General features: G+C 34.7%; 1 protein-coding gene across 1 annotated transcript in view; it reads right to left on the bottom strand.

Annotated features, from left to right (window-relative positions):
• Positions 1 to 20,150, bottom strand: part of LOC131167620 (uncharacterized) — a 31,762-nt gene extending 11,612 nt beyond the window's left edge. The window contains exons 1-2 of the mRNA XM_058126415.1: positions 19,972 to 20,150; positions 19,902 to 19,921 (exon numbers count right to left, since the gene is read on the bottom strand). Of these exons, the coding sequence (XP_057982398.1) occupies positions 19,902 to 19,921; positions 19,972 to 20,150 (199 nt within the window). The remainder of the gene's footprint in view (positions 1 to 19,901; positions 19,922 to 19,971) is intronic.
• Positions 20,151 to 23,200: the final 3,050 nt, after the last annotated feature.

The following is a 23,200-nucleotide window of genomic DNA, read 5'->3' as shown; positions in this document are numbered from 1 at the left end:
AAGTGATCAAGACGTATCAAATCTGTGCTTCATGGCGAGAGACGATGTTGTAAATTCCTACTCTAGCTCACCTGAAGATTCTAGTGATGAATCGTGTAGTGACTCATGTGAGAGCCTGCCTTCATATAGAGAAATGCGAGCTGAACTATTTTCCTTACATAATAGGTTCATAAAAGTATCCAAAAGAAACATAGCACTGAAAGAACAGAATGAGAAGCTAATGAACCAACTAGAGACATAACATCGGTTGAAAAAGAAAAAGGACTCAATAATTGATTAACTTATGAGTAAAATTAACAATTTGTCTCAAGATCTAGTAAAGCTACAACTAAATGGTAAAAATATAAAAGACTCATAAATATGTGGTCTTGAGAGTAAAATTGAGGATCAAGCCAAAATCATCTTCAATTTCACTAGAGGAAAGGAAAACTTTGATAAACTGGTTGGATCACAAAGAATGTCCTAGGATAAAGAAGGAATAGGATTCAATGGAGTTGAAAACAAAAAGAAAATGAACCTCTACATTGGGTACTTCATAAAAGCCTCAAAACACTTTGGAAGCACATCTTCCACAAATGCATATGAACACACTACATGTTTCTTATGTAAGAAAAAAGGGCACATAAAGTTTGAATATTCATATAAGAGAAAAAATGTTAAAGTCAAGAAAGTATGGAGAGTCAAAATTGAATCAAAAAGACCTAAGAAGGCTTGGGTACCAAAAGTAACACCTTGAAACCCTTCTTGTAGGTATGTTTTAGGTCCATTCCATCGAAAGAAAAATGGTCCTTAGATAGTGGATGTTCAAGACATATGACCGGACAAGTCCAAGTTTACCTCATTGATGCTAAAAGATGGTGGACATATCACCTTTGGATATAATGCTAAAGGCAGAATAATCGTCATCGGAAAATTCGGTAAAGAACCCTCCATAATTATTGATGATGTTTTATTGGTAGAAGGGTTAAAACATAATATTCTTAGCATAAAGGATTTGATGTAACATTTAAACAAGACAAATGCATAGTTGAACATAAAGAAAATCATGACACCTTGTTCATTGCAAATAGGGTTGACAACATATACTGCAGAAATTTTGAAAACCTGATATCTCAAGAAGTCACATGCTTCACAGCCTTGAATAAAGTGAGTTGGTTGTGGCATAGGAGACTAGGACATGCTAGTATGGATCTATTGTCCAAATTAGCAAAAAATAACTTAATCAAGGGTCTACCTAGCACTAAGTTTGTAAAGGACAAGGTATGTGATGCTTGTCAACTTGGGAAGCAAACCAGGACAAGTTTTAAAAAGAAGAAGCACATCTCCACTGGGCAGGCCTTTACAAATTATTCACTTAGACTTATTTGGCCCCACCATAATACAAAATCTAGGAGGAAAACAATATGCATTTGTCATTGTTAATGACTACTCCAAGTTTACCTGGGTACTCTTCTTATCCTCCGAAAACGAGGTGTGTAAGATGTTAATCAATTTATGCAAGAAGCTCCAAAACAAAAAAGGGTAAGGAGTTCTAAACATCAGAAGTGATCGAGGCAGAGAATTCAAAAATAAAGACATTGAGAAATTTTGTGATGAATATGGAATAGCTCACAACTCTTTAGCACCTCTTATGGCTCAACAAAATGGAGTTGTTGAAAGAAAAAAATAGGTCACTACAGGAAATGGCTAGAACCATGCTAAATGAGCATAACGTTTCTAAGTATTTTTGGACTGAAGCGGTAAATACTATATGTTAAGAGATGAATAGAGTCTCCCTTAGAATAAGCCTAAAGAAGACCCCTATGAACTTTGGAAAGGAAAAAAACCAAACATATCGTACTTTCACATATTTGGATATAAGTGCTTCGTATTGAATAATAAAGCGGACTTAGGAAAATTTGATATGAAATCAAATGAAGGAATCTTCTTGGGATATGTGATGAATAGTATAACCTTTAGAGTCTACAAAAAAAGGACCCTTTCAATCATAGAATCGATCCATGTAGCTTTTGATGAGGCAACTCTCAACCATATGATATTGAGGAAGTTGAAATTAAACAAAGACTAAAGGATTTAGAAATTCAAGAAGTAAAAGATGAGAGTAAGGAATCAAACTCATATTTAGATGATAGCCTTCTAGATCAATCTGAATTACCTAAAGAATGGAAATTTTTAAGGAATCACCCAAAGGATCAAATCATTGGTGAACCTTCATAAGGAGTATCCACTAGGTCTTTATTGAAAAATACGTGTACTCATTGTGCGTTCCTATCTCATGAGGAACCCAAGAACATATACGAAGCATTAAATGATGACTCATGGATAGTAGCCATGCAAGAAGAGTTAAATCAATTTGAGAGAAATATAGATTGAAAGTTAGTTCCTAGACCCACTGATCACTCAGTAATCGACACCCAATGGGTGTTTAGGAATAAGAAAGATGAGAACGGTATTGTAGTGCGTAACAAGGCTAGACTAGGAGCAAGGTTACAATCAAGAATAAGGAATAGATTATGATGAGACCTTTGCTCCTGTAGCTATAAGAATGCTACTAGCCTATGCATCTCACAAAGATTTTAAACTTTATCCAATGGATGTGAAGAGCGCATTCTTAAATGGATTTATAAAAGACGAAGTATATGTAGCACAACCTCTAGGATTTGAAGATTTTCATTGTCCTGACCATGTGTTTGGACTAACAAAAGCCTTAACGGACTAAAACAAGCTCCTAGAGCTTGGTATAAGTGACTAAGTGGTTTTTTATTGGAAAATGACTTTTCTAGAGGAAAAATGAATAGCACTCTATTTATTCAGTCTAAAGACAAAGATATACTTATCATATAGATATATATATGGACGACATTATATTTGGTGCTACAAATGAAGATTTATGCAAAGACTTGCAAACTATATGCAAGACTAGTTCGAGATGAGTATGATGGGCGAGTTGACATACTTCCCTGGCACTTTCATAAATCAATCAAAATATATAAGAGATTTGCTTAAGAAATTTGATATAGAAGCTGGAAAGCCATTGGGGACCCCAATGAGCACTTCTATAAGCCTTGACAAAGATGAGCAAGGAAAACCAGTAGATATGAAACACTACCAAGGCATGATAGGTAGTCTACTTTATTTGACTGCTAGTAGACTTGACATCATGTTCAGTGTCTGCATGTGTGCCCATTTTCAAGCAACTCCTAAAGAATCTCATCAAATAGCTATTAAGAGGATATTGAGATATTTGATAGGTACTATTGACTTAGGTCTATAGTATCCTAAAGATACAGGTTTCAAGATGATTAGTTACTCAAATGCGGATTATGAAGGATGTAAAATTGATCGAAAAAGTATGAGTGGTACGTGCCACTTCCTAGGAATATCTCTGGTATATTGGTACTCTAAGAAATAGAATTTCGTGGCACTATCTACTGTGGAGGTAGAGTACGTGGCAGTAGGTAGTTGTTGTGCACAAACTCTTTATATGAAACAACAATTAAAAGATTTCAATTTAAAATATTTGGCCGTACCAATTAAATGTGATAATACCAGCGCCATCAATATTTCAAAAAATACCATATCTCATTCTAGAACCAAGCATATCAACATTAGATATCACTTTTTAAGAGATCATATGTAAAAAGAAGATATCATACTTGAGTTCGTAAATACAGATGATTAATGGGCTAACATTTTTACAAAACCTCTTTCAGAAGATAGATTCATCTCAATCAGAGGAGAATTAAGCTTATTGCATAGTAGAGAAGTAATTTGAAAAAGAAAAGTTACCAAGGATGAGTGTTTGAGTTAGAAGAGCAAGTCAAAATATTGAAGGTCAGACGATTGACAACTTATTTGTAGTTGACTGGAAACTCTCTAATTTACTAGTTTTTTAGGTTAAGGCTAGTCAGGCGACTGACTCTTCGAATACAGTTGACTAACTCATTGTGGTATATATATGTACTATAACACCCCAAACCCTTTAACCCGAGTCCGGTGTGTTATACCAGATAAAATCCCTAATAATCCATATTTCATAACATACGCAGCGGAAAACATAAACATAATCTCCATATAACATATACCATAATACTATAATATACTAGAGTTTGCTATAACTAATCTATAAATCCATAAAATCCAACCATCACCTGTATTTCCATATATTTAAACATCTCCAAAACATTTCAGTATGTTCACAAACATTCTTTTCTCCATAGACTTAAAACATAAAAACTTATAACATAACATCTACATCCCCAAAATACTATCAACATATATCCTGTTTCTTTATATAGTCCTCCAAAACTGCTAAAATACCCTCGAGCTCCTAAGCCTGATCTCGAGGACGTTCATATTCGGGTGAGACACATCTTGTTGACTTTTTGAGTCCGATCCCTGTTTTGATAATGACAAACCACAGTATCCCACTTGTGTAACTGAGTGTGAATAGGTTTATATTTCTAGAAGCACAAGTGATGAATGGAAAATGGAAGTAGTAAAGAGCACTGAGAAGAACACCAATCGACATATTCCATGGAGCATTGAGGAGCAGAAGACACGAAGACTTTATTTATTTTCTGGGTTGTAATAGTAATTAGGGTTGAATGTGCATGCATCTTACATGATTTAAAATTGAAGCTCTACCTGACCTTATATTGACCATAGCACCTCCAAATAACATGAAAAACTCCTTTCATAAAATTCCTACCTTATAAAAAGGTTTTTAAATGGTTTTAAAGTTAAAAGAAGGCAAAAACTAAATTTTTCAAAGGGGTTGGTCAACCGTCCAGTCGACCGAATGTTAGAAATGAGCAATTTTCTCACTTAATTCGATCTCATCTCAAACCATGTTCAACATGAAAATTGTCGAATTTTCTCATAGCTTGAGTTTGATACCAAGAACGCCAAAATTGGAGTTACACAAAAAAAGTTATGGCCAAAATACTTGAACATGTCCGTAAGAGAAAAAATCCCTTCATGTTTCTTCCATCTCATTGATGGGCATTTTTCACAAACTAAACCTCATTATCTTAAAATGTGTTCAACATGAAAGTTGTGGGATTTTCTCTTAACTTTCTATTGATATGGCCAAAGTTGTGGGACACTAAATAGTGTCCGCGCAAAAAAGTCGAGGCCGGTCAACCAAACCTTCACTGCGATTGACCGAAACTCGTGGATTTCAAGCCTCGGTCGACCATACCTTGAGCCTGGTCAACCGACCTTCTCGGGAAAGTGTCCCAACGGCCGAAAAATGGCTAGTTTTCAAAATAAAAATATATTTTAAGGTCCCAATAGCTATATAACGGTCACAGGGATTTTTGCCTATAAATACAACCCCAAAACACTTGAAAATTGTTGGAGAATCCCTTTATTAATTTAGTTTATCATTCTTTGATTCTCCCACACTTCTATACACCATTTGTTCTTTAAATTATCATTTTTCTCCTACTCTTCTTTTATTTAAAAATCATTTTGGGAGAAAATATTCTTGGGCGTTTTATGTGAAGAGGCTTGAGCATATATCATATACATATATATTGCTTGATGGTCTTCTTCTTTCATTTGTGATATATTTTCAAAGATTAAAATGTCTCCTATTCTCTTCTTTTGAAAACCATTTTTGGGGAAAATATTTTTGGGGTTATATTTGAAGAGGCTTGAGCATATAACATTCTTTATATGTATATTGCTTGAAGGCTTTTCTATTTTTCATGTTTTAAAAGATTAAATTTCTCCCATATTCTTTTATTTGGAAAAATATTTTTTGGAGAAATTTATTATGAATAATGTCTTGAAGGCTTGGGCTAATATTCTTGCTCATATATTTTGCTTGAATGCCTTCTTGGGATTAATTTTACTAAGGTCAATCATTTTGAAGAAAACCCTAATATTCTCCTACTCTTATCTTGACATACATTTGTTGGAGAATTTCTTTGGGTTATACATGAGCGAGCCTTGAGCATATATCAATTTAATATATACTTGCTTGAGAGGCTTCTCCTTCTATTTTATAAAGGTCAATCATTTTAGAAAAGAAAATCATTTTCCAAACTCTCAAGTTTTACTTGAAAAATATTTTGAGAGAAAACCCATACTCTACATGAGCTTCCTTTCAAAATCATATGAGAATGCATATTAGATTTTAATGTTGTACATCCCTGCTTAGTTTAGAAGCATATTTTATGTACAAAATAATTTTCATGTAACGGTTCGGTTCAGCTTGTGAATTGAACTGGGGAGTCTCAGCCCCGCAAGTGAGACCGGTTCGGTTCAGCCCGGAATTGAACTGGGGAGTCTCAGCCCCGTAAGTTAGACTAATTTGGCTCAGCCTAGTAATTGAGTTGGGGTTTTCCTCACCCCGTAAGGAGAGAATGTAAAAGACTTTTGCTCTACCTAGTTAAGTGAGCAGGTATAGTGGAATCCTTGGGGGTAAGCCCAAGGCGGGGATGTAGGTTGGTTTGGCCAAACCTTGATAAAAAATTTGGTGTCTCTCTTTCTATCTTATTTAAATTCTTGCACTTTAATTTCAGCATGTGTATGAATTTAATTTCAAAATTATTTTCATGCACACATTTGATTTAAATAAGATACTGCACACGTGTGTGTTTGCTTTTATTGTTAAACTCGCTTACATACACGTATACATGTTGAATGGGATATGATACTGTGGTGAATCAGAGAATTGTTTAAATTAGCCAAAAAGTTTTTAAAACCTAATTCACCCCCCCCTCTTAGGATCACACCAATTCCAACACATCTCAGTAAGGGAAGAAACATACATATTAAAGCAACGTGTGGCTAACATGAGATAAATAAACATCATTTTATTACATTTGCAAATCATTAACATAACTCTGAAATCATTTTATGAACCTAATCAAAACACATACAGAAATTTAACCTACGAGATTACTTAAGGATGGGGGTGATTACCTGCCCATACAAGTAGCGCCCCTCTGCTCTGATACATAGGTAACCCTAAGGTCACAACTAAAGCATACCAAGGCACTTACCTTACTCAGTAAGCCCTCAAGTGTTAACTTGATCTTGTACTCACGCATTCAATAATAGTTTACCAGCAAAGGCCCTAAGGAGAGAGAATTCTACCTGCCTATACAAGTAGGTTCCCTCTGCTCTAGTACATTATGCAGCTACGGCCACATATGAAGTTACTAGTGCACTCGCTTTTCTCAGTAAGCCCTCAGGTGAAGAGTTCGCCTTACCCAATCGTAACATGTTCTACGTACATACATAGTTATAATATCATAATATATCATTCCTTTCTGTCAATATACATTCATACACATTCATTCATATTCATAGCTTAACTTTACATTTCGTTTCACTTTAAGTGACTATTTCCCATTTGTATCATTTACATTTCACATTTCATTTCATTGCATTGTTATTCCGTTGTCCTTTCATTGCATAACATTTCATTTCATTACTTCGTAGTACAGTTGGTCTTTAGCCATCATCAGTTAGTTTCCACATAGAAATGCGCTAAAATCTGCTAACATGGTTGTCTTTCAGCTGTCTTACATTTACATGGTTGCATTTAACATAAACAAGCAACATTGTCCATATCATATTTTATTCATAAAGCTTTACTTAACCTACATCTCGTATATTTAACATATATTCACACAGAATCTCATGCCACACAATTTAACAGTAAAATTCATATACATTTCTTACAAAATAAGCCAACCCATAATTAACATTGATATACTAAAAATACATTTCATCACTTACTTAATTTCTCAGGAAATCCCTTTCACTTTCATTCATTTACTTTCACATTTACATAACTATATAAACATTCCTAGGCTCAGAAAACATAAATTTCATGGTTGGCATTTTAAACCCACATATAAACATATATATTTAAATAACATATAATCCATTTTAGTTCATGAAAAACCTAATTTAATATATAAATTTCCCCCTTACCTGACTTTCAAACTACCCCTGTAGGATCCCTGAACTAATACCCACATGGTGTTCATCTGGACCTTGAATCCAAAAATCCTTACTTAATTAAAATAAAGTCCAATTAACTTAAATCTTAAAGAAAATACTTATTTACTATTTCCTAGGCTCCAAATAATAATATTCCTTAAGAAAATCCCAAAATAACTAACTTACCCTAATTTTGGGATGTTTCTCAAACCTCACAATGCAACGATCAGCTCCTACAGCCTTGAAGATAATGATCCCACGAACCTCTTTGTGGTTCCGGATCGTCAAACCGGATCAAAATCGGCCCAAAATCAAAGAAAGAAGGCTGGGGGATCATTTTAGAGAGAGAGAAAGGATAGAGAGTTTGCGAGATTTCACGCTGAAAATGAAGAACGGTCTATTTATAAGCAGGGCTTTGTCGACGAGACACGTCGATTTGTCGACGAGGCACTATAAAGACTTCGTCGACGAGAAGATACCTTCGTCGATGACATTCAGGGTTTCTAAAATTCTCTCTCGGGATTTCTTCGTTAACGAGAAACCAAGTTCGTCACCGAGCTTAGAAGGACACTTATTGACGAATACAGGACATTCGTCGACGAGACCTGCTTTTCCTTCGAATTTCTTTCCTTTTTCCTTCATTATCCATTAATCCATTTTATTTATCATACTTTCTAATTATTTAAATTCTCGGGTCATTACATGTACTATTCGTAAAAACCCTAACTTTTCACTCTTCAGTCTACTAACTGTGCTTTCCTACTCTCTTACACTCTCTCTCCTTCGCCCACAAGTGCTCCGACATGAAATTTCTATCGATTAATCTTTTAAATACATCTTCATACTTATTAATCCTTGAAATACATCTTCATACTTCATTCCCACTTCATTTTCAAGGATTTCACCGATCATTTTCTTCAACATCTTGCCAAGAACAAAGCAAACGACGAATCATGGCTCTTCCTCTAGAAAAGATGACAACAATAATATTAAGTGATGGCTAATGACACCCCAAGCCAAGCAACTTCATCGGGACTATCTTCAATCTACTAAACCCATATTCGGTAAGGTTTTAGATACTACATTCTTTAGAGACGACTTTCCCACCATTTTGCCTATGTTCCATGCGTTAGGTTGTGATTGCTTTATAATGTTGACTTTTTGAGTCTGATCCATATTTTGATGCTAACAAAGCACATGTTTCTTATGTGAGTATTTAGTATGTGAATAGGTCCATTAATTTAACACACACATAAGGAAATGGAGATGAAAGCTTGCAGGACATAAAGTCTTTACGATCAGGCGCATTCCATAAAGAACCAGTAGAGCAAAGAACAAGAAGAAAAAGACAGTTTCGTTTAAATTGTAATTAGATTTAATTTTTTATTATTTGTTCTGTAATAATGCATGCATCTATATGATATGATTGAATGCTCAAACTGGACAACAGATTGACCTTAGGGGACCCAACCTTCCGTAGAAAACCTTTTTCAGCAAAATTAAAATCATACAAAAGGTTTAAAATAACTTTAGGGTAAATAACAAGGCCAACCCTAGGATCCTTACTGACCTCAGTCAACTGACCCATGCACATTCAAAGTGCCTCAGTTGATCGACCAGCAAGAAGTCAAATGTTTGACTAGGCTTGGTCGACTAACCATTTTTGAACATTGCTTCCACATTCAACAGACTTTAAAACTTGACCTTTCTACATGCCACGACCAATCCATCTCTTATGTCAAAATGCCATCAGTTGACCAAACCTCATGAACCAGCAAACTGGAGTTAGGTCTGGCCGACTGAACCTACGAAGGTTTGGCAAATCGCCTTAGTCTGCCAACCAGTTGCCTCCCACAGCCAACCGAAACTATTTTAAATTTCAAAATGGCTGTGTGTATGGTCGACCGACGTTGAGGGTCAGCCGACCGAACCTCTCAGGTTGACTTATTTTTTAAGCGATAATCATCATTAATTTTTCACTTAATCTTTTTTAAAATGACGAGTGTATCCCCAACGGTCATATTTTTCCCAGACTCTATATATACCCCTTTCATTAGCCTAATTAGTAACTTTAATTAACTTCAAAATCTTCTCAAAATATTTTTTTAATCAAGGTTCACCCACATCATTTTTATTGCAAAAATTTCTTTGGGGCAAATTTTTAAACACTCTCTCCATCTTTCTTTCACTTATCCACTTTCTTGTAACATCATTTTTGAAAGAGAGCAAATTTGTTAGGGCATTTATATCATCAAAAACATTTTACTCTCATTAATTCCTTCATTGTTTTAAAATCAATTTTGAGAGTAAATCTTGGTTTGTCTCGATTATTTTCTTGATAAATATTTTCGGAGAAATTTTTTGTAGGGTATAAGATCTTTGAAGTTTGTCATTGCATACTCGATTTGTATTCAAAGATCATATCTTTGCAAAAATGTTTTGAAAAGCAGACACCCTAGGTTCTCTTGAGTTTTATTGAAAAATATTATGGAGAAATATTTATTTGAGTTTAAATCTTTGAAGTGCTTATTAAATAAATAATTTTCAAAGATTGCAAAATCATTTTAAGAAAAATACCCACACTCTACTAAGCACAATTTCATATCATATTAGAGTGCATCACTACAAAGAAGAAGGTTATTAGTGAAGGATCAAAACTGTCACTAATACTTATAAATTCATCACAAATAGTATTAGTGACGAATTTATAAGTATTAGTGACGGTTTTAAATTAGTTGCTATATTTTTCCGTTACTACTAACTATTAGTGATAAATTTTAAAATGGTCACTAATAATAGAGTATTAGTGATGAATTATAAACGTTACTAAAACCCCAATACCATCACTATAAATTTTATAGAGGCTCGGCCCAAATTCATCACTAATAGTAGGGTATTAGTGACGAGTTTCAAAACCGTCACTAATAGTGTAACATTAGTGAAGGATCAAAACCGTCACTAATAGTGTAGTATTAGTGAAGGATCATAATTCGTCACTAATAGTGTAGTATTAGTGACAGTTTTAAATTCATCACTAATAGTGGAGTACTAGCGAAGGATCAAAACCATCACTAATACTTATTTAGCCTTTAGTGAAGGATCATAATTCGTCACTAATAATTGGCTTTAGTGAAGGATCAAAACCATCACTAATACTTGGCCTTTGGTGAAGGATTAATATTCGTCATTAATAGTATAATATTAGTGACAGTTTTGATCATTTACTAATATCTATAGAAACCGTCACTAATCAATTAAAAATTAATATTTTTTAAATCATTAATTCTTTTTACATAGATAACATTAAACCATAATTATTAAAAAGATTCATAAATTATTAAAAATTCTAATTCAAAATCAAATACAAATACATTATACAAATTCGGAATGTTTTATACATGAATCCCATATGTTCAAATAACAAAAAAAAAAAAAAAAAAGCACAAAAAAAAAACTCAAAAGCTACATCCTTTTGTAGTGAATGGGATGGTGTTGATGGTGTGATAGCCGCATACCCTACAAATTAAGAATTATAAAAAAAAAAATTAGTATACGGTTTTTGACCATATACGTACTATAAGTATCAATGATTTGATAGAAAAATAAATAAACATTCGAACAAAGTAAAAAAAAAAAAAAATGATACTATTTTAAATTGCCTAATTCTATCAGTTTTGAGAAATTTTGGTAGCATTTTCCTTGTAAATAGGACATTTTCCATGGAGATAAGTTTGAAACCTGGGTGTTTACACAAACAGTTCACAATATCCAACCAGTAATTAATGAATTTTATTAGCACACAAAATCTTCATATAATCAACATTAAATAATGTAATATGTTTATGCATCCCACAAACAATCTATATCAGACTATAGTTCTATGAAAAAATAAAATATGATGTCGGGGTTTAGATGGCTTCTTTAGGACTCAAAAACAACTATAATAATCAAATAATGCAAATAAGTCCATTATTGATAGAATTTTCACTTAGCATATGCAAAAGTAAATTTAGAGATGAAGTTCACAATTCATTTGAACTTCACTCATCCTTTCAAAAATGTTTTAACATTTAGCACACTATAATCATTCTCATAAATATGGTATATAGCTTTGGTTATTTTAGGAGAAATTTAACAAATTTTCGGCAGCTTGCTGTCTGTAAATAGAACATTTCCCAAACCTGTAAGTAAGAAAAGCATGCAATTCAGAAGATTTTTGCATCAATATTGATGCTAAATGTGCTCAAGACAACCTTATGACTCAAAAATAAAGACAATGATATGCATGAAAGTCCATAAGATTATGTTTTCCAAAATTATAGAAGTTTTGAAAAATTTTGACAGCATTTCCCCTGTAAATAGGATATTTTCCATAGAGATATTGTTCCAAACCTAGGTGTTTACACTAAATAATTCAGAATAATCCAACCAGTAATGAGTGCATACATACATACATACATACATACATACATACATACATAAAGATCTTTATTTTGACTAGATTTTATGTATGCTTTTCATCTTCATTTCCCTAATTGGGAATTAAGTTGGGAGTTTAATGTTGTTAAATCTTCAGTTAAGGAGTTGGTCAGGAGGCTCCTGTATTACTTGTAGGTTATAGTGTTTGGAAGAATTATTTGGGAGGAGGTTAAGAAAGCATTGGAATTTAACAAATTTTCGACAGCATGTCGTCTGTAAATGAAACATTTGCCAAACTTGCAAGTCACAAAAGTTATTCCTAGGTAGCTAAGCCAGAAGTAGTAGTACACAACCTATGGTCTGTCTACGGATATATGAAATTGATGAAAAGATAATTCAAGTCCCAATAGCACAAGCAATATAGTTCTAGTATCTCCCAACATCTCACAACTCAGCATATGAATAGATGTAAACAAGCACACATGTGCACATTTTTAGAATGTATATTACTTGATGGCAAGAAGGAGGGATGCTTCATTAAAAGATACCGATTTTAATTTATTTGGTTTTAGTTTTATTTCAAATTAGTTATTTTAGGCATATATGTATCCTTATTTTTAGGGAATTACTTACCTACTATATGCATCATAAACCCATAGAATTTAAGTTTATTATTTTCGAATAAGGTGTAATAACTCGAGGAATTTTCAGCATCTCGTCGGCGAACACAAGGGATTCATTCATAAGATATGAGAAGAGCTCGTCGATAAGGACAGGTTTCGTCGATGAGAAAATAGCAAGAGAGATTTTGGAGCAGTCTGAAATTTGTCGATGAGCGAGGAAGTTTGTGGACGAAATTCCTTAAGGACTCGTCGACGAGATGAAATGTCTCGTTGATGAATCCGAGGCTATAAATTGCCAAAACCCAGATTTTTCAGCAAAATTTTGGTTCAAAAGACTCTTTCTCTCTCTAAAAAACAATCTTCTCTCCGTATCTCTTCGATTCCAGCCCCATCTCTCGTCAGATCGATGATCTAAAGCCACCACGACGCTCCTGACGAAGTTCTTTGCAAGTCTGTCAGAGTGGATCATCGGTGGAAGTGGTTTGAAATTCATCCCAAATTGAGGGTAAGGTGTTTTATTCAGAATCTGCTTTCCCTACAGTTATAGGAAATGTAGTATGTAAGAAAATACTGATGTTTTGTTCAGGGGGATGTCGCTTTCAGAGTGTTGAGTGGAGAACCCTGTGGGTGTAAGGTCAAAGTTCAGTGAGGGCTTTTCAAAAACTAGGTAAGGGAAATATGCTATGCTAGGAGATTTACTTTCATTATCAGAAATTATATATATATATATATATATATATATGCATGTATACCAGTTATTTTACAGAATATAGGTCTGAGTAGATATTATCTGATATGGAGTTTTATACAGTTTTTCAGTATATCAAGTTGTACAGATATAGTTAGATATTTATAGATTTTATACAGACAGAATGTGTATACATATACTATTTTTATTCAAATGATTACACAGATATATATATATATATATATATGTATGTATATGACAATATATAGATGTTTACTCAGATCAGTATATATAGTATTTACAGAATGTCATGTTTTCCTAACGCCATAACACTTAGTTTATATAGACAGTTACACAGACATAATATATAGTTATGGCATCAAGATGCTAGATACATGTTTAGATATTACTGTATTTACAATACAGAATTATAATGTTATAGTTATTTTGGAAACATGATAAAAACAATAAAGATAATTATAGTATATATATATATATATATATATATATATATATATAGTATCAAATCCCTGATGAGATATTACATACAGATACAGTCTACAGAGCATGGTACCATTGCTATATACAGAATAAAGTGCAACCACATATCTTAGATAGTGTATGAGTACCGTCAAACCATGCTCGGAGAGGATGGCACTCCCTAGTTGGGTTGAGAGGGCTAGTTTGACAAGGTAGCAGTTCCAATTTTGTGCTTAGGAGTGGATGTAGTTTGATCGGACTGAGGTATTGTAGAGTATAGTGACTTTCCTGGAGGACTGACCAGGTTAAGTCCCACCTACGGGCTGCACAACCCTGTCATGAGGGGTTAAATCATGATATACAAATTTTCAGGGAAAAGCATATATATATATATATATATATATGCATATAGTTTTACAACATTTAATGTATATAGTATGATATTATAAGTACGAAAGATAGAAAGTTCAGATGATAGAGTTATATTTTAAGCTACGATTAACGTAAAATTTATCTATACTGAATTGCCAGCTTTACAGTTTCAAATGTTATTATTATTGATATGCAACTTGGTCACCACACACTAGTAATAACATATTTCTTCTTACTGAGCGTTGACCCATCCATCATTTTAACATTTTTCAGGTGAGCCAGCTAGGCAAGTAGATCAGGCTCGTGGTTAGAGAGTCCCTTGGTTGCTCTGTACTTAGGGTAAGTTGGTACAGGGAGGTTTGAGTTTTGGGGAAGTGATACTAGTATACGTAAATATAATATGAAAAATTACTGGATTCTGGTATTGTATGTATATTTGTGGTCATGTGATTTATGTTTTTCCGCTGCATAGGTGTGCCCACTATTTACAGAAATACTTCAGCGCCTATCTGAGGCCTGAGAGTTTATAGCAGGGATATTTAAGTAATATATATATATATATTGAAAAAAATGATATAATTTTGAGGTCGTTACATAAGGGTTGCTCATCCTGAGTGTGTGCATGCACTACATCAATACGTGATGTAAATGACTCTAAAATTGTAACTTGCCATCATTTTAACCACTTGGTAGTGAACCATTAACTATCAGGCCACTAACCCCAACAATGATACTGCGGGGGTAACTCAATACCTCATTTTTTATTCTAAAGTTCACATGCAGTCTATTTTGGTCAAGGGTTCTATCCTCAACTAAAGCTGAAATGCCTTTTCACTAGTCTTAAAAACTCTGCAGTAAGGTTTAGAGGTGCGTCAAAAAAGAAAGTACTGATTCATGAAAGTGAACTTAAGAGAAAAGAAAATAAATATTTTAATTAAAAACAGAAGTGAGAAACAAATAAAAATTATAGATATCAATAAAAAGCATTTGTGTGTGCATACACCTATATATGTATTATCTGCTTTGCAACACCTAGCGTAAGGCATCATGTGTGCAATCTTACCTCCACATTTGGAGAGATTTCGATGTTACACACTTACCATAGAATCAATGCTCAACCTAATAAATTATATATTTATTTATATGTAGTTAAGTAGGTCGTATTTGTGTGCTTTTTACATAGTAAGCTCAACCATCCTACTTCTGTACCATGACAAATTACCAATACTCCCAACAAGTGTAAGTTTGTGGCCAATGAGTAGCTTAATTCATTTTGTCAATTCTCTAGCACACAGTACACACTTCAATATGGACATATCTTCATATGTAATAAGATGACAGCTCTTGCTACACAACATATAACGTCAAATCATTTAGAAAATTAATATAGCTTAAAAAAATTCTTTGTATGGGTGTTGCTGTGGGAAACTGCAGCATGGAGGAGAAGCAAATTTTTCAGAACGTGCAACTAAGTTTGAATTTCCTTGTTTCATTGTTGAAGAAAAATTGGAAGAATGTAAGTTATCTGAACCATAACTCACTCACCAAAGTAGTTCAATGTACTTATTAAGTACCACCATTTGAAGCTTTCCTTGTATTTAGGACCTTGGAATTTAAGCCTCAGTTTTGCGCTTTTTGTGGAATTGGACTAAATGCAATTATGAAACAAATAATCAGATATCCAAATCTAAGGCCTTACAATTTGTGCTCTCAAACTCAACTTTTGAGTTTTCTAAAACTATAGGGCTCAGAAGCTGGTTTTATAATGTTTAATAAGATTCACGTGTTTGTGTAAGCTTTGCTACCTACTCAGATTGCCCACTCCTGCACTAGTTGGGTATTTCTTTTGGGGCTGGAACTTTTTTTTTGTCTACACCTATAGGCTAAGACATGTCTTTATTAACATTGTTTTGTGCTTTCTTAACAATTTTGTAGTGGTTTCATTGAAATATTTGTGGATGCCCCCAAGTACTTTAGTTGTGCATTATTTTCTAGTTGTGCACTGCACTTCTAATAATTTTTTAGATGTTTTTCACTTATCTGTAGTTTGTGCCTTAATTGAAATTTTCATTGGATGTAAATGCAAATCCGATGAGGTGCTTGTACTTGAAGAGTGTTGACCTGATAGGTCACGCCTAGTTTTGATTATGTCAAATATTCTTGGTATTGATGGTTGTACTAAGGCTTGCATGCAGGTTCACTGTGCACGTGTATTCAGACTAAAAAACATACCATGATGGCATGCGGTGTTCATGCCAAAGAATGAAGAATTTTGTGTTGCATTTGTATTTATCTTTCATTTTCTTCATTTTGGGATGTAATATTTATTATGGACTGTACACCTTGTGGCTTGTAATAATTTGCATCATGCATGGTAGGTAGGTATGCTCATAACAGACCTTAGTTGGACCTTAGGTACCTACTTTTAGTACACAAAGTCCCCAACATCACTCTTCATATTAGGGAAATTAAAATTGGCTAAAAATGAACTTACTTGAGAATGTTGAGAGGGTTCAGGCGACCGAACCCAAGCCATGTAAAATGGCCTGAGCGACCGAACAAGTCAATATATTGACTTTGTGTTCGGGCACCTGAACCTTATTTGAGCGTATCTCCCTTAGGCACCCAAACCTGTGTCAGAACACTTTTCAACTACTCGGGTGACTGAACGATAACATTCAAATTAGGCTCAGGCGATTGAATTCGTTAGTTCGGTTAACTGAGCTTGGAACTGGGCACCCGAATTTATGAACAAAATGCTATTGAATTTTGTTCAGTCGACCGATCGTTTCTTCAAGCACCTGAACCATTAAAAATTGATTTTCTGAGTGAGTCTTTTTAGGCACCTGAACCTCAGGTTGGGCATCCAAACCTCGAGGGTTAAAATAATTTTTATCGAATTTTTAATGGGGTAAATTGGGTTAATTTTCTTAATGGTTTTAAAATAAATTTAATTATTCCCATTGAGTCCCCAACGGTCAAAAAATCCTCCTTGCCAATAAATACCTGTTCATTTGTCATAATTAGCAAGGATTAGCATTTTTTTAATGGAAAAAATCTCTCAACTTCCAAAACCCTATTTTAGCCTATACTACTCCCAAACACTCATACACTCCATATTTCTTGATCTTTTAAGTGTTGTGAGTATTTCTAAACTGATTGTGCTTGATTTTATTTTAGAGTATAGCCTTAAGTTCTTCCACTAATTTTACTTGATAAATCTTGTGTGGGAAGACTTAAAAGGTTGTGGTTCTTGCATTGTCATTGCAAGACACCTAAACCTATATTTTTGTGTGCAAAATCCTTTTCAAAAGCTAGTTTTTCAAACACTCCATTATGCTTTGTATATTGAAATATCTTGTTGAGATTGTTTGAATTAACTTGCTTAGCATATTTGAAACCTTGATCTAATTTTATATTATTCACGTGTTGTATTTCAAATCTTGCTTTGATATACACTTTAGATCTGGACTGATAATCTATACTTGATTGAGTGTTTAGCACACATTAGAGCACTGAGCATATTTACATATCATTCATGCTTGCAATATTGATTGAGTTGTACTGGTGCACATATCTACTTGTGAGGAAGATTATTTCCATGTACAAAAATTTCATATCATTTGTTGTATTTGAGGCATGTGCCTGAAGAGGGAGACTAGCCTTGTTGAATAGTCCCGAACTAGCTTAAACCCGGTTAGGAAAGCTAGGTACGCCATCCTGGTAGGGGGTGTTGGTTGAGGTCAACCCCATGAATTAACCTTGTTGTAATTGGTGCCGTTCCACCCATTAAGTGAACTTTACTGGAATCTTTGTGCTGGTGTAACCAAGCCAGGGACATAGGCAATTTGGCCGAACCTAGATAGCATATTGCGTGTATTACTTTTCGCACTTTACTTTTACTGCATGTGTATGTTTATTTGTTGATTGTGTAGACTAACCTTAGGATGTGCTACACTATTGATAAAACCAATAGACCTAGGCAACAAATTTTAAATGCCCAATTCACCCCCCCTCTTGGCGTCGCACCAAAACTAACAAAGAGTACAATGGGGAAGCCATATCGCATCTTCTAAGCTCATTTTCCTAAAAGAGCTCCATAGTGAGATGTGTAGCATGAGAAAGGCTCCTTAAATTGTATTTTTTTCCCCACTTTTTGAAAGTCTCGAATATCTATTTTGTTTACGTTTTTAAAATTTTGGATTGTTTATTACAATTTTAAACATTTGCCCTAAACCAATATCTAAGTTACTGGGATAAGAACAATGATTTTGAACAACCAAGAAGATACAGTTGGATTGACATCTTAAAATTTTGATTTTGGACAATCAAATGAATGTAAGATGGTTTTTGTAATGATTTGGATGTTCTTTACTTCTTCACGTGCTGGACACTTAACATTTATATACCATAAATACTATATACTAGTCATGAATACATTTTTTTTTTCAATTTATCTTTTATCCAAATTATGCATAATTATGCCCACTAACATCTCCCAAAGTTCCTTCAAGGTTGCCATCATTTGTATAGGTTTCCATCATTTCTTTTTAAATGACATTGAAGTTCATATTGAAATTGAGATTTCTATAAGTCAAGACTCCAAAAATTTCTATCTGAATTGAAATTTAATTAATTGTCTTGATGTTTCTTGAACATTTACAACATTATCATAAAATCATCAATAAAAATTCAGACCTGTAAAATTTATAATTTGATCAAAACATAGAATTGATTGAGGCAACCATGGAATGGAAAAAATACCAATTTCAACCATTATTTCATCAACATGAAAACATGCAGAAGTAGATAAGCAAAAAATGATGACTCATAACATTAATTATGAAATAAATATTTTACACTGAAAAATATAAGCTGTAGTGTACTTATTGACACTATTAAATAGAAAATAGGTGTCAACAATGTGGTGAGTTGTACATGCATTCATTTTCATTGTTCACTATGCCTGCATCATTGCACATGTTGGTGTGACACTATTACTCATGGAAAGAATACCAGTCACATAACACATAGACACCCTTCTACATTTAATCCAATTCAAACTTAAGCGTTGGAATTTAACAAAATTTTGGTAGCACGCCGTCTGTAAATAGAACATTTCCCACACCTGCAAGTCACAAAAGTTCTTCCTAGGTTTAGCTAAGCAAGCAGCTGTAGTACACAACCTAGGGTCTGTCTACACATATATGAAATTGCAAAAAAGATAAATCAAGTCCTAATATCAGTATGCAATACAGTTTTAGTAACTCCAAACAATTCATAATTCAGCATATGAATAGAATTAAACAAGCAAAAAAACTACCAGCATAATATTGAAATTACGTTTTACATACCTTCTAATGAGACGAGCCATCTGCATCATCTAGTCGAAATCAACGCATCATTTCTTCGAATTGCGCTTGCCTGTTTAGAATTGCGGTGAGCGTGGCTTCAATGGTGGAGACCTTGTCTTTCAATTGCTCGTTCTCCATCAAGATGTTAGACATCATGGCTTTCAAACTCTGGTTCTCCGTTGAGACATTAGACATCATGTCTTTCAATTGTTGGTTCTCCATTTCCATCATATGCATTTGTTGAACCATCTTGACCACCCGAGACTCGATGTCTTGACGCGCTCATTCTATCTCAGCACGAGTCGCCACACTCATTGAATATGCTGCTGTTGGGGCAATGTATCCACTTCCAAGACCTTTTAGCTAGCCCCCCCAGCTTGTTCCCCAAGCACCTGAGTTATTATCTAGTAATCCGTTTTTTGCTGGCTTCCCTCTATAACAGGTGCATCCCTCAGCTCGACCATCCTCGTCTATTTTCAGTCATGAAAATGATAATAGGAAGAAATAAGAATACAACTTCGATGTTTTGAATCAAATTATAAACTAAATATTTTCTTTGACTTACATGTTTGTCCTACGCACCGTTGCACCACTCCCCCGAGCACTTTTGGTGTGTTCTTTGATAAAGATATGGCAGTGGCTCCTCTATGCCCGTCTCAGGATCACACTACATTATCATATAAAACATCATTAATATTAATTCAGGTAATGGTCACATAGTCTAATATATAGCAATTACCCTTCGATGATTTACGAATAACTTCGATCCACCGTAATGCGTCGTAGGGAGTTTGCCGTGGTTCGCAACATTTTTTTCACATATAGCCTACAAAAAAGATGTAATGACTTCTTATTAGCCACATCAAAGATTAAAGTAGTTATTATAATACAAACACATCACCTAATAGTGTGGATCGCAGAAATGGTGACACACCACCTCCTAATCCTCTTGGGATATCTTATTGTACGGGTGGGTTTCTGCTTGATCTCCCATCGCATGAAAATGTTCGCTCATTTTCGCATAATAGGTCTTAAATTTGTTGCATAGTTGTATATCCACTGCCCTCTTCACATGGTCTGCGTGGAGAATGTTCATATTGAACTCCTCTTCCATAGCTAATATGGTTAGAATGTTAGAAAGTTGTTTGGCTAGTATATTAAAAGTAAAAAAAAAAAGTTTGGGATTACTTACCAAAATGCACATGTAAAGAACCATGTGCTGCGCCTCAGTCACCTGCAACCAACTAGAGGTGGCTACTAAAGCATACTATCGGCATATAATGCCGAGCTCTCGCATCCACGTTGGGCACCAATTGTCACGTGGGGTAGTTAAGCCTGGAGGAATGTCGATCCTAATGTGCTGCCCCATTCTCTACAGGTGCTTTTTAAGCGTCGTGTTCTTTGCTACACCACGGCCTGACCTGAACGTGGATGTCAATGCTAAAAGAAGAGTTAAATTAAGAACAATATTTTAATCATGCATATGAATAAAAATCAATAGTTTACATCAAAATAAATTAATCGTAACCTTACCAACGCTGCTCATCATGGTGGGCAACTCACCCTAAGTGTCATCCCGAACTGAGGTATCCATGTCTGGTCGAGGTCTTGAAGGCTCAGACAATAATGGTGTAAGAACCTAAACTGTGATATATGGATAAATTGTATAAGAGAAAGGTAAATTGGTAACTTGGGCAAGCTTTGTCGACGAAGCTAGAGTTCGTCGATGAAGTCCCTTTTGTACTTGGCGACGAAGTTTAGGTGCTCATCGATGAGGAGAAGCCGAGAGATTTTGGGAAATCGGGGATCTTAGGCTCATCGACGAGGTCATTGTCTCGTCAACGAGGCGTCTTTAGTGACTCGTCCACGAGGACACCAATTTGTCAATGAGGACGTTTGAGTCAAGGGCTATAAATATTAGTTTCCATTGCTTCCAAGCTAAGTAATCTCAAAATATCCTCTCCCTCTCTCTCTAGAACTCGAGGATCTCTCTCTCTCTAGATTTCTACGCCATTCGTTATCTGATTCGTAAATCTGGCGTTACCGCGTAGATCAAGGCAAGATTCTCTTCGTGAATAGTGGATCGAAATCTCATTTCGAGCAGTTTCGGGTTTCGATCAAAAATTAAGGTAAGGCTCGGTTTTCATTTTTGTTTCGAAATATGTGTAGTAGTACGAGTTGTAAAGAAGTATTGACCTACGTTGTTTAGGTTTTGGTGTCTCGATTCGTAGTTTTGGGAGCCGTAGAGTTTGTGGTTCGATTTTGGGTTAAGGTAAGGGGATTCTATTTATATCAGTTTATTTTTGAAATCAAGATCAGTAAACCTGTAGGTTACAATCGTATGTACATTTTGACTACTTATTTGGGGAAATCTATTGGGTAAAATGCGGGATTTTTGGGTTACAGTTTTCAGGGACATCGGGAATATTGGGTATCATCTTTACTTTCTTTGGAAAATGGTATGTTATATTTAAATTGTATTATTGAGGTGACCATATTCATATTTGTATAAAACTGTATGCTTGAATTGGAAAACGATATGATTTACAGTATACCAAATAAGTGTGGAATGTATGGTTGTATGTAATTGTTCCAAGTATTTTGTAAAACAGCTAGTGGCGACTAATTACCATACGCTGATGAGTATAGGAACATGAGTTCCAAAATGATTCCAGATTTTGTGAAATCACCTAGTGGCGGCTAATTACCGTACGCTGAAACAGTTATGTGGCAGCTAATTACCGTATGCTACACCATGTACCGATTCATTATCATGGGCGAGAGTGTCCGGCTCTATATCTGAGGGTGTGAAATATCACCAGTGTGTTCCGACTGGTCACCGATGGGTGTGAGCTACACCGTATTGGCGATGTACCGTTGTGAGGCTTCGGTTATCACAGGGTTTCAGTTGCTTGAGTGTGACGACACTGACCGTTTGTTTGGGTATCGTATGTACTAGAATGAATTTGTGAAAATACTAGAATTATATGGAACTGTATGGAAATGTTTCGAAACTGTATCTTATTGTATGGTGCTATGTTTTACGTAAAATAACACTAGTATGCCACACACTATTATAACTTGCTTTTTTCCTTACTGAGAGGTGTCTCACCCCGAATGTATATACAAATGTTTTCAGGTCCTTTGGGTAGCCAAAACTGACATTCTAGTATCTGAAAGCGGGGGTGTCGTTTAGCTACAGTGGTACCTGGATAGGTATGAGTTTTGTAATCGGATTGTCATGATGTTTTTTGTAGACACCCAGAGTATGTCTTTTAATTATGGGAACGTATATCCTA

This window comes from Malania oleifera, chromosome 11, assembly GCF_029873635.1.
Source record: "Malania oleifera isolate guangnan ecotype guangnan chromosome 11, ASM2987363v1, whole genome shotgun sequence".
Lineage (NCBI taxonomy): Eukaryota > Viridiplantae > Streptophyta > Magnoliopsida > Santalales > Ximeniaceae > Malania > Malania oleifera.
The sequence above is the reverse complement of the archived record's forward strand: the minus strand, read 5'-3'. Positions and strand labels throughout refer to the sequence as shown.